Genomic DNA, 13499 nt, shown 5'->3' with positions numbered 1-13499 from the left:
CTTCAACATACCATGTAAGCCTCTAGATAACCAGGGGGCTCTAGATTTAGCCGTACCACCCTTTATCTTTGTGGGGACATGGCTACACTGTGCCTGTAGAATTTCGCTTTTGAATGCCTCCCACTAGTTTGCCTCTGATTTTTCTTCCAGTAGCTGTATCCAATCCACTTTCGCCAGATCGCTTCTCAGTTTCGTAAAATTTGCCTTCGCCCAATTTAGACCTTTAACTCCCGTCTTATCTTTGTCCTTTTTCATGCTATGCTAAAACCAGCTGTATTATGATCACTATCTCAAAAATGGTCACCACTGCTACTTCACCTACTTGCCCAGCTTCATTACTGAAGACTAAACCTAGACTTGTGCCCCTTCTCATTGGGCATGTTACGTGCTGGCCAAATAAGTTCTCTTGAATGCAGTTCAAGAATTTTGTGCCCTCTATGCCCATCACACTGTTTGTATCCCAGTTGATATTAGGGTAGTTGAAATCCCCGACTATTATTGCCCTATAGTTTTTACACTCAGAAATATGCCTACATATTTGTTCCTCTATCTCCCTCTCACTATTTGGGGGTCTATAGTACACTCCTAGTAGTGTGGCTGGCCTCTTTATTTCTGATCTTCCACCCATATGGCCTCATTTGATGATTCAATTTTAAAATTATTTATGGAAACAGCTTCCACCACTTTTTAAAGGTATATACAGGTCCAGATTCCAATGACCTTGGAGTGAAATCATTTCTCTGTATGCCCCTCTAGATCTTTTGCCAATTATTTTAATTCTAGGACCTCAGGATCTAACCCACTTGCCAGAGGAAATAGCGCTTCTCTACCTACTCTTTCAAAATGTATCATCTTGAAATCTCTATATGGTCACCTCTTAATAATCTTTATTCCAAGGAGAACAGTCCTAACTTTTCTTGCCTCTCCTCAAATAAAGTCCTTCATCCCTGGTAACATCCTGGCAAATTTCCTCTGTATCCTTTCAAAGGCCTTTACTGAAATGTGATGCTAGAATTGTCCACAATACTCCTGATGAGGCATAACCAGTGATTTATAAAGCATGATCTCTTTTGAACCCCAATGCTTGGTTTGCTTTTTTTGTGACCTTATTAACCTACATCACTGCTTTTAGTGATCTGTATAGTTGTACCCTGGATTCCTTTGCTCTTCAACCCATTTCAGACTGTTATCCAAGTATGCGTCCACCTTATTCTTTCTACAAAAATGCATCATCTCACACTGATCTATATTGCAATTAATTTGACAATTACACCCCATTGTGTAAGTCTATTAATGCCTTCTTGTATATTGCCACATTCTCCACTGTATTAACTAGAATCCTCAATTTGGTGCCGTCTGCAAATGTTGAAATTTTACTTACGATTCCCAAGTCCAAATCATTCATGTAAATTGTGAACAATGGCTCCTGCACCTATCCCTGTGGAACAACTGTTCCCACCTTTTGCCAGTCTGAGCAACTACCCTGAACCTCAACTCTACTACTTTGTTTTGTCAGCTTGCTATCCATTCTGGTACTTGTTCCCTGTCTCCACACGTTCTGAGGTTAGTCATGATACTTCAATCGGAGGCCTTCTGGAAATCCAAATACATTATATCTACTGCATTACTCTTGTCTACTCTTTGTTACTTCTTCAAAGAATTGGGAATTCCTTGATGGAAAGGGTTGGGAAGGTCAGCCCGAAAACATTGAATTTAATGGTATGTAGGCATAACAATGATGGTTTTTGTTTTGGGGAAAACCAAAATACTCTTACAAGCAGTATAAGCCTGCCAATGAACATGTGACAGCACTTGAGTATAAAGCAGCATTTAGCAGAACTTGATCATCAAACCCAATATATTGCACACACAGAAATCTACTAAATTCATATACTGATTGCAACATTGCGATTAGAGCTTTAAAAGAAAACAAACCTGTTTTCCTCTTCGTTTACCAAGGAAGGTAGAATAAAAATGTCATCTGTTTCTCCTCTTCTCACTTGAGAAAGGCTGGGAATGACCTCATCACTGTTGAGAAGAAAAAAAAAACTTTTCTAAAATCTTTAATGTCCAACAAGGATATTTCTTGCAAATGCAAGTAGAAACATTGATTCACATATTCTTGTTCAATAACTCAGTAACTCTCAGTTTGGGTTCTGCCAGGGCCACTCAGCTCCTGACCTCATTACAGCCTTGGTTCAAACATGGACAAAAGAGCTGAACTGAGAGTGACTGCCCTTCATCAAGGCAGTTGACCAAATATGGCATCAAGGAGCCCTATCAAAAATGCAGCAAAGGAAATCAGGGGGAAAACTCTCTACTGGTTGGAGTCATACGGAGCGCAAAGGAAGATGGTTGTGGTTGTTGGAGGTCAATCATCTCAGCTCCAGGACATCACTGCAGGAGTGGCTCAGGGCAGTGTCCTAGGCCCATCTTCCTTCAATCCATAAGGTCAAAAGTGGGGATGTTCGCTGATGATTACACAATGTTCAGCACCATTCGCGACGCCTCAGATAATGAAGCAGTCCGTGTAGAAATGCAGCAAGACCAGGACAATATCCAGGCTTGGGCTGATAAGTGGCAAATATGATTTGTGCCACACAAGCGTCCATCTCCAACAAGAGAATCTAACCAACTCCCCTTCACATTCAATGGCATTACAATCATTGAATCCCCCACTATCAATATCCTGGGAGCTACCATTGACCAGAAACTGAACTGGAGTAAGGGCCTGTTTCAGTGCTGTATCTCTCTATGACTCTAAGAGTGATATCCCCTCATTTCCCGGCGGAGCAGCAGGAGAAGGTAGCGACTCTTCGGTGGGTGAGTGAAGGCATCAGGAGCTGTGTTTTAAAAGTAAGTACTTACTGTTTTACTTACTGTTTTCCTTGTCTTTGAGTTTCTTTTGGCGCCGGAGGAACCGGAAGCTGGTCGGCAGCGAGGACTCCTGGGTAGGTATTTTCCTTAAAGGTGCGGAGCTCCGTGGACTCGGCCTCATTTCCCGGCGGAGCAGCAGGAGAAGGTAGCGACTCTTCGGTGGGTGAGTGAAGGCATCAGGAGCTGTGTTTTAAAAGTAAGTACTTACTGTTTTACTTACTGTTTTCCTTGTCTTTGAGTTTCTTTTGGCGCCGGAGGAACCGGAAGCTGGTCGGCAGCGAGGACTCCTGGGTAGGTATTTTCCTTAAAGGTGCGGAGCTCCGTGGACTCGGCCTCATTTCCCGGCGGAGCAGCAGGAGAAGGTAGCGACTCTTCGGTGGGTGAGTGAAGGCATCAGGAGCTGTGTTTTAAAAGTAAGTACTTACTGTTTTACTTACTGTTTTCCTTGTCTTTGAGTTTCTTTTGGCGCCGGAGGAACCGGAAGCTGGTCGGCAGCGAGGACTCCTGGGTAGGTATTTTCCTTAAAGGTGCGGAGCTCCGTGGACTCGGCCTCATTTCCCGGCGGAGCAGCAGGAGAAGGTAGCGACTCTTCGGTGGGTGAGTGAAGGCATCAGGAGCTGTGTTTTAAAAGTAAGTACTTACTGTTTTACTTACTGTTTTCCTTGTCTTTGAGTTTCTTTTGGCGCCGGAGGAACCGGAAGCTGGTCGGCAGCGAGGACTCCTGGGTAGGTATTTTCCTTAAAGGTGCGGAGCTCCGTGGACTCGGCCTCATTTCCCGGCGGAGCAGCAGGAGAAGGTAGCAACTATTTATAGTTGTACTTAACTAAGGGGTAATTGAATAAAAGAAATGGCAGCCAGTGTAGTGTATTGCTCCTCCTGCAGAATGTTCGAGGTGAGGGGAACCTCCGGTGGCCCTGCCGACTTCACCTGCTGGAAGTGCATCCGTCTCCAGCTCCTATCAGACCGTGTTAGGGAATTGGAGCTGGAGCTGGATGAACTGAGGATCATTCGGGAAGCTGAGGGGTTGATAGATAGAAGCTACACGGAGGTCGTTACTCCACAAATCAAAGGCAGCTGGGTAACAGTTAGAGGTGGGAAGAGGTCAGTGCAGGGATCTCCTGTGGTCGTTCCCCTCAACAACAAGTATACAGTTTTAGATACTGTTGGGGGGGACGGCCTATCGGGGGCAGGCTGCAGTGACCGGGCCTCTGGCACGGGGTCCTGCACTGTGGCTCAGAAGGGAAGGAGGGAGAATGGGAGAGCACTAGTCATCGGGGACTCGATGGTGAGGAGTACGGACAGGCGGTTCTGTGGGCGCAGGCGAGACGCACGGATGGTTTGTTGCCTCCCTGGTGCCAGGGTCCGTGATGTTTGTGATCGCGTCTTCAGGATCCTTAAAGGGGAGGGGGAGCAGCCAGAGGTCGTGGTGCACATTGGCACCAACGACGTAGGAAGGAAGGGTGGCACAGATGTTAGAAGTGAGTTTAGGGAGTTAGGCTGGAAGCTGAAAGCTCGGACGGACAGAGTTGTTATCTCTGGTTTGTTGCCGGCGCCACGTGATAGTGAGGCTAGGAATAGGGAGAGAGCACAGCTGAACACGTGGCTGCAGGAATGGTGTAGGAGGGAGGGCTTCCAGTTCTTGGATAATTGGACTGCATTCTGGGGAAGATGGGACCTGTTCAAACAGGACGGGCTGCATCTGAACCAGAGGGGCACCAATATCCTGGGAGGGAGGTTTGCTAGTACTGTTCGGGAGGGTTTAAACTAGTTTGGGAGGGGGATGGGAACCGGACTTGTAATCCAGGGACCAGTGGGTCCACTCAGAAAGACAAAGAGTGTAGTGAGGTATTGGGGAAGGTAGCACTGTCACAGAGGACAGATGGGCACGGAGAAGGGTTAAAGTGCGTATACTTCAACGCAAGAAGCATCAGGAATAAGGTGAGTGAATTGAAGGCGTGGATGGGCACTTGGGACTACGATGTTGTGGCCATCACTGAAACGTGGATAGGTGAGGGGGAGGAATGGTTTTTGGAGGTACCTGGTTATAGATGTTTTCATAAGATTAGGAATGGTGGTAAAAGAGGTGGGGGGGGTGGCATTGTTAGTTAGAAATAGTGTAACAACTGCTGAAAGAATTTTCGAGGAGGATCTGCCGACTGAGGCACTGTGGGTTGAGGTCAGGAACAGGAAAGGAGCAGTCACCTTGATGGGAGTTTTCTATAGGCCCCCCAATAGCAGCAGGGAGGTGGAAGAGCAGATTGGGAAACAGATTTTGGAAAGGAGCAGAAGTCACAGGGTAGTAATTATGGGGGATTTCAACTTCCCAAATATTGATTGGCAACTCTTTAGATCGAATAGTTTGGATGGGGTAGTGTTTGTGCAGTATGTCCAGGAAGCTTTTCTGACTCAGTATGTAGACTGCCCGACCAGAGGGGAGGCAATATTGGATTTGGTACTAGGTAATGAACCAGGGCAAGTGATAGAGCTGTTGGTGGGCGAGCACTTTGGAGATAGTGATCACAATTCTGTAGCATTCACTGTGGTAATGGAGAGGGATAGGTATGTGCAACAGGGCAAGGTTTACAATTGGGGGAAGGGTAGATATGATGCTGTCAGGCAGGAACTGAGGAGCATAAGTTGGGAGCATATGCTGGCAGGGAAGGGCACGGTCGAAATGTGGAACTTTTTCAAGGAGCAGATAGTAGGGGCCATTGATAAGCATGTCCCTGTCAGACAGGGAAGGGATGGTCATGTGAGGGAACCGTGGTTGACAAGAGAGGTTGAGAGTCTTGTTAGGAAGAAGAAGGATGCGTATATAAAGTTGAGGAAAAAGGGCACAGGCATAGCTCTGGAGGGATACAAGATGGCCAGGAAGGATCTGAAGAAAGGGATTAGGAGAGCTAAGAGAGGGCATGAAAAATGCTTGGCGGGTAGGATAAAAGAAAACCCCAAGGCCTTTTACGCGTATGTCAGAAATATGAGGATGACTAGGGGGACCGTAGGTCCGGTCAAGGACAATAGCGGGAGACTGTGTGTTGAGCCGGAAGAGATAAGTGAGGTTTTGAATGAGTACTTCTCTTCGGTATTTACGAATGAGAAGGGGTGTATTACTGAAGAGGACGGTGTGAAACAGATTGGTAAGCTCGAGGAAGTGCTCGTTAGGAGGGAAGATGTGTTGGGGTTTTTGAATAACTTGAAGATAGACAAGTCTCCCGGGCCTGACGGGGTATATCCAAGGATGTTATGGGAAGCAAGGGATGAAATTGCAGAGCCGCTGGCAATGATCTTTTCATCTTCTCTGTTGACGGGGGTGGTACCAGGTGATTGGAGGGTGGCAAATGTTGTGCCCCTGTTCAAGAAAGGGAATAGGAACAACCCTGGGAATTACAGGCCAGTTAGTCTTACTTCGGTGGTAGGCAAGTTGATGGAAAAGGTGCTGAGGGATAGGATTTCTGAGCATCTGGAAAGACACTGCTTGATTCGGGACAGTCAGCACGGTTTTGTGAGGGGTAGGTCTTGCCTCACAAGCCTGATTGAATTCTTTGAGCAGGTGACCAAGCAAGTGGATGAGGGTAAACCAGTGGATGTGGTGTACATGGATTTTAGTAAGGCATTTGATAAGGTCCCCCATGGTAGACTTATGGAGAAAGTCAGGAGGCATGGGATAGTGGGGAATGTGGCCAGTTGGATTAAGAATTGGCTAACTGATAGAAGGCAGAGAGTGGTCTTAGATGGTAAATACTCAGCCTGGAGCCCAGTTACCAGTGGCGTGCCGCAGGGATCAGTTCTGGGTCCTCTCCTGTTTGTGATTTTTATTAACGACTTGGATGAGGAAGTCGAAGGGTGGGTCAGTAAATTTGCAGATGATACAAAGGTTGGTGGAGTTGTGGATACCGAGGAGGGCTATTGTCGTCTGCAAAGGGACTTGGATAGGTTGCAGTGCTGGGCTGAAAAGTGGCAGATGGAGTTTAACCCTGAAAAGTGTGAGGTCGTCCATTTTGGAAGGACAAACATGAATGCAAAATACTGGGTTAACGGTAGGGTTCTTGGGCATGTGGAGGAGCAGAGAGACCTTGGGGTCTATGTGCATAGATCTTTGAAAGTTGCAACTCAAGTGGATAGGGCTGTGAAGAAGGCATATGGGGTGTTAGCGTTCATTAGCAGAGGGATTGAATTTAAGAGCCGTGAGGTGATGATGCAGCTGTACAGGACCTTGGTAAGGCCTCATTTGGAGTACTGTGTGCAGTTCTGGTCGCCTCATTTTAGGAAGGATGTGGAAGCCTTGGAGAGGGTGCAGAGGAGATTTACCAGGATGTTGCCTGGAATGGAGAATAAGTCTTACGAGGAAAGGCTGAACATTCTAGGCCTCTTCTCATTAGAAAGGAGAAGGATGAGGGGTGACATGATAGAGGTTTATAAGATGATCAGGGGAATAGATAGGGTAGACAGTCAGAAACTTTTTCCCCGGGTGGAGCAAAGCGTTACAAGGGGTCATAAATTTAAGGTGAAGGGTGGGAGATATAAGGGGGATGTCAGGGGAAGGTTCTTTACCCAGAGAGTGGTCGAGGCATGGAATGCCTTGCCCGGGGAAGTTGTTGAGTCAGAAACTTTAGGGACTTTCAAAAGGCTTTTGGATAGGTATATGGATAAAGGAGAATGATGGGGTATAGATTAAATTGTCCTTGACAGAGGACAAAGGATCGGCACAACATTGTGGGCCGAAGGGCCTGTTCTGTGCTGTATGTTCTATGTTCTATGTTCTATAAGATCTTAGTAAGCAAATGAGCCAAGTACCAGGATGCAGTCATGTGACTACAAGTCTGGGGGACTCTAACTGTAACACCTCAAGTAAGTTTCTGTAAATAGTTAGCTCAGTACTGTATAAAAAAGAAAAGGAAAAAGGGCGGCACAGTTAGCACTGGAGCCTCACAGCTCCAGCGACCTGCGTTCAGTTCTGGGTACTGCCTGTGCGGAGTTTGCAAATTCTCCCTGTGACCGCGTGGGTTTCCGCCGGGTGCTCTGGTTTCCTCCCACAGCCAAAGACTTGCAGGTGGATAGGTAAATTGGCCATTGTAAGTTGCCCCTAGTGTAGGTAGGTGGTAGGAGAATTGAGGGAAGGTGGGGATGTAAGGGAATATGGGATTAATGTAGGATTAGTATAAATGGGTGGCTGTCGGTCAGCACAGACTCGGGGGGCCGAAGGGTCTGTTTCAGTGCTGTATCTCTCTATGACTCTATGAGTAGCCATATAAATACTGTGGCTACAAGAGGTCAGAGGCTGGGAATCCTCTGTGGCGAGTAACTCAACTCACGACTCCCCAAAGCCTGTCCACCATCTACAAGGCACAAGTCAGGAGTGTGATGGAATACTCTCCACTTGCCTGGATGGGTGCAGCTCCAACAACACTCAAGAAGCTCGACACCATCCAGGACAAAACAGTCCGCTGGATTGGCACCCCATCCACGAACATTCACTCCCTCCACCACCGACGTACAGTGACAGCAGCAGCAGTATGAACCATCAACAAGATGCGCTGCAGCAACACACAAAGGCTCCTTAGACAGCACCTGCCAGACCCGCAACATCTACCACCTAGAAGGACAAGGGCAGCAGATACATGGGAATGCCACCACCTTCAAGTTCTGACTTGGAACTATATTGCCGTTCCTTTACTGTGGCTGGGGCAAAATCCTGGAACTCCCTTCCTAACAGCACTGTAGGTGTACCTACCCCACATGGACCACAGTGGTTCAAGAAGGCAGTTCACCACCACCTTCTCGAGGGCAGTTAGGGATGGGCAATAAATGCTGGCCCTGTCAGCGACGCCCACATCCCATGAACGAATAAAAAAAGTCACCAACTTTTCACTCACATTAGTGAATGGAATTAAATAAATAGGGCATTGAATATTTAGGATCAACAAGTTTCAAATTTTGAACCTATCAGCACAAAGTTTTACTTTCCATTCCCATCTTCCTTCTCTATATTCCCTGCTTTTAAATGTCAGTGTGATCCATTTAACTACTTTATGTATGTATTGATTCAGCGGCACCTCTTCTCAAAATGACAATAAAGGTAACATGTTGAAAACTATCACCACTTTCAAAGCAGGTGCAGCTTAGTAGCTCCACCACGGATTATATCCCACATACATGTTAGTGCCAAGCTATTATCAATGTGGGCAACAATTGGAAAATAATTTTAACGTGTGAATGCTATGACTGCTATCCAAAAGAACAGCAATACTCAGACACAGAAGCTTCGCCCACAGGAAAATCCAACTATATGTGGCTGCAGCAACAATGACACGTCAGCAAACAAGATGGTCAATCAAACAAAAGGATCTATGCCAACCACTCAGCACATATTGATGACTTGTTACTTAACTAACTATGGCCTTCCATTAGTTGACTTTCAAAATCCCAAATGTCTAGCCTCCATTCGCCACAACCATACCCTCACCTCCACTTTTGATGCCCTAGTCTCCAATAAAAGCATTAATCTCTCTCACCCTAGCCGTTCCCCTGGTATGGCCCTCATCTCTGCTCCCTTAAGCCCGTGGGACCAGACTTGAAAGGACAAGGCAGACAACTGGTTTAGTCATCTCTCGCCAGATCTGGCAGGACCACTTAAAACTCTATCAGATCATTCTCTTGGCTTCAAAAACTGCTCACTATTCCAGGATCATCCTGGAATGCAAAGATACCAGACGCAACGGTGCGAGAGCAAGAAAGCCACTACAAGTGATACACTGACTACAATTAAATAGATAAAAATGGAACTAGGTGAGAGCAATCCCATCCAGCTGGATGACAGTGGAGGGGTGTTGCAGGAGGATGGTGTGGTCAATACTATCAAAGGCTGCAGACAGGTTGAGAAGGACAAGGAGGGAGCAGCAGCTGGGTCTCATGGACTCAGATGAGCTTAGAGAGGGCATGAGGGGAGATAAGAGAGAAACTAGAGAAAGATGCGAGTTCAGGGCTAGGGCAGGGGGTAGCATTAGAGGAAGTTTGGCCAGGTAGGCCAGTGGAAGGAAGGGACGTGATAGAGGCAGCTGATCGATTAGTCTTGAAGTGACAAAGAAGTCCATGAGCTCCTCGCATTTATTGTTGGAGGCAGGGACAGGGGAAGGAGCTTTAAGAAGACAGTAGTACAGGAAAGAAGCAAGGGGCAACCCTCCCATCTCCAACCTCCTTTTCCTCTCCAAAGTCCTTGAACTTCTTGTCTCCTCCCAAATCACGGCCAATCATTCCAGGAATTCCGTGTTTGAATCCCTGCAATCAGATTTCTGCCCCGCCACAGTACAAAACTGCTCTCATCAAAGTCACAAATGGCATCCTACGTGACTGTGACAAAGGTAAATCTTCCCTCTTTGTTCTTCTCGACCTATCTGCAGCATTTGACACTGCTGACCACACCATCCTCTTCCAATGCCTTTTCACTGTCATCTGGCTAGGTGGGACTCCTCTCACCTGGTTTTAACTGGGATGGAATTGGGAGCTGGAGTATCACTTGACGCAGCTTTTCTTTCTGCTCCTGCACTGTTACCTCTGGTGTCACGCAAGAATCTATCCTTGGCCCCTTCCTATTTCTCATCTACATGTTGCCTCTCGGCGGCATCATTCAAAAGCATGACGTTAGTTTACATGTGTTGCTGACGACACCCAGCTCCACCTCACCACCATCGCTCTTGACTCCTCCACTATTGCTCAACTAGCAGTCTGCTCATTCAACATCCAGTACTTTTTTTGGCTATTTATTCGTTCATGGGATGTGGGCATCGCTGGCTAGGCCAGCATTTATTGCCCATCCCAATTGCCCTCGAGAAGGTGGTGGTGAGCTGCCTTCTTGAACTGCTGCAGTCCCTGGGGTGTAGGTACACCAACAGTATTGTTAGTATTTTTTAAAATATATTTAGAGATACAGCACTGAAACAGGCCCTTCGGCCCACCGAGTCTGTGCCGACCATCAACCACCCATTTATACTAATCCTACATTAATCCCATATTCCTGCCACATCCCCACCTTCCCTCAATTCCCCTACCACCTACCTATACTAGGGGCAATTTATAATGGCCAATTTACCTATCAACCTGCAAGTCTTTGGCTGTGGGAGGAAACCGGAGCACCCGGCGAAAACCCACGCGGTTTTAGGAAGGGAGCGCCAGGATTTAGACCCAGCAATGGTGAAGGAACGGCAATACAGTTCCAAATCAGGATTGTGTGTGACTTGGAGGAGAACTTCCAGCTGGTGGTGTTCCCATGCATCTGCTGCCCTTGTTCCTCTAGGTGGTAGAGGTCGTGGGTTTGCTGTCGAAGGAGCCTTGGTGCGTTGCCGCAGTGCATCTTTTAGAATGTACACACTGCTGCCTCTGTGCATTGGTGGTAGAGGGAGTGTATGTTGAAGGTGGTGGATGGGGTGCCAATCAAGTAGGCTGCTTTGTCCTGGATGGTGTTGAGCTTCTTGAGTGTTGTTGGAGCTGCACCCATCCAGGCAAGTGGAGAGTATTCCATCACACTCCTAACTTGTGCCTTGTAGATGGTGGACAGGCATTGGGGAGACAGCAGGTGAATTACTCACCACAGAATTCTTAGTCTCTGATCTACTCACAGCACTTATGAAGCTGGTCCACTTCAGTTTCTGGTCAATGGTAACCCCCCCGGATGTTGATAGTGGGGTTTCAGCAAAGGTAATGCCATTGAACATTAAGGGGAGATGGTTAGATTCTCTCTTGTTTGAGATAGTCATTGACTCGCGCTTGCGTGGTTTGAGTGTTACTTGCCACTTATCAGCCCAAGCCAGGATGTTGCTGCATCTGGACACTGGCTGCTTCAGTATCTGAGGAATCACAAATAGTGCTGAACATTGTTCGCTGACGATTGCACATCCCCACTTCTGACCTTATGATGGAGGGAAGGTCATTGATGAAGCAGCTAATGATTGTTGGGCCTCGGAAGCGGTCATGGAGTGGCAATGTCATTGGACCAGCAATCCAGAGGTCCAGGCCAATTCTCTGGGGACATGGATGCGAATCCCACCACGGCAAATGATGAAATTTGAATTCAATTAATAAATCTGGAATTAAAAGCTAGTCTGATGGTGACCATGAAACCATCATCAATTGTTGTAAAAACCCGTCTGGTTCACTAATATCCCTCAGGGAAGGAAATCTGCCATTCTTACCTGGTCTGGCCTACATGTGACTCCAGACCCACGGTAATGTGGCTGGCTCTTAAATGCTCTTTGAAATGACCAAGCATGGCACTCAGTTGTATCAAACTGCTACAAAGTCTAAGAAAAGGAATGAAACCGGACAGACCACCAAGCATCGACCTAGGCACCAGAAGTGGCAACGGCAAACCCTGCAAAGTCCTCCGTACTAACATCTGGGTGCTTGTGCAAAAATTGGGAGAGCTATCCCACAGACGAGTCAAGCAACAGTCTGATATAGTCATACGTACTGAATCATACCTGACAGACAATATCCCTGACACCAGCATCACCATCTCTGGGTATGACCTGTCCCACCAGCAGGACAGACCCACCAGTGGTGGTGGCACAGTGGTATACAGTCAGGAGGGAGTTTCCCTGTTAGTCCTCAACATTGACTCCGGACCACATGAAGTCTCATGGTATCAGGTCAAACACGGGCAAGGAAACCTCCTGCTGATTATCACCTACTGCCCCTCCTCGGCTGATGAATCAGTGCTTCTCCATGTTGAACACCAACTGGAAGAAGCAATGAGGATAGCAAGGGCACAGAATGTACTCTGGTTGGGAGACTTCAATGTCCATCACCAAGAGTGGCTCGGTAGCAGCACTACTGACTGAGCTGGTCGATTCCTAAAGGACATAGCTGCTAGATTGGGTCCGCAGCAGATGGTGAGGGAACCAACAAGAGGGAAAAACATACGTGACCTCATCCTCACGAATCTATCTGTCGCAGATGCATCTGTCCGTGACAGCATTGGTAGGAGTGACTGCCGCACAGTCCTCGTGGAGATGAAGTCCTGACTTCATGTTGAGGATACCCTCCACCGTGTTGTTTGGCACTACCACCATGCTAAATGGGATAGATTTCAAATAGAACTAGCAACTCAAACTGGGTATCCATGAGGCGCTGTGGGCCATCAGCAGCAGCAGTATTCAACCACAATCTGCAACCTCGGGATCAGCATATCCCCCACTCTACCATTACCATCAAGCTGGGGGACCACCCTGGTTCAAGGAAGAGTGCAGGAGGGCAAGCCTGGAGCAGCACCAGGCATACTTAAAAATGAGGCGCCAGCCTGGTGAAGCTACAACACAGGACTACTTGCATGCCAAACTGTGGAAGCAGCATGCAATAGACAGGGCTAAGCGAACCCACAACCAACGGATCAGCTCTAGACTCTGCAGTCCTGCCACATCCAGTCATGAATGGTGGTGAACAATTAAACAACTAATAGCAGGAGGAGGCTCCACAAACATCCCCATCCTCAAATGATGGGGGAGCCCAGCACATCAAGTGCAAAGGACAAGGATGAAGCATTTGCAACCATCTTCAGCTAGAAGTGCCGAGTGGATGATCCATCTCGGCCTCCTCCTGGGCTCCACAGCATCACAGATGCCAGTCTTCAG

General features: G+C 47.3%; 1 protein-coding gene across 1 annotated transcript in view; it reads right to left on the bottom strand.

The window, feature by feature from the left end:
- Positions 1–13499, bottom strand: part of ercc5 (excision repair cross-complementation group 5) — a 182313-nt gene that overhangs the window by 32859 nt on the left and 135955 nt on the right. The window contains exon 27 of the mRNA XM_068034427.1: positions 1936–2028. Coding sequence (XP_067890528.1) covers positions 1936–2028 — 93 coding nt within the window. The remainder of the gene's footprint in view (positions 1–1935; positions 2029–13499) is intronic.

This window comes from Heterodontus francisci, chromosome 6 (genome assembly GCF_036365525.1).
Source record: "Heterodontus francisci isolate sHetFra1 chromosome 6, sHetFra1.hap1, whole genome shotgun sequence".
In the NCBI taxonomy this organism is placed as follows: domain Eukaryota; kingdom Metazoa; phylum Chordata; class Chondrichthyes; order Heterodontiformes; family Heterodontidae; genus Heterodontus; species Heterodontus francisci.
The sequence above is the reverse complement of the archived record's forward strand: the minus strand, read 5'-3'. Positions and strand labels throughout refer to the sequence as shown.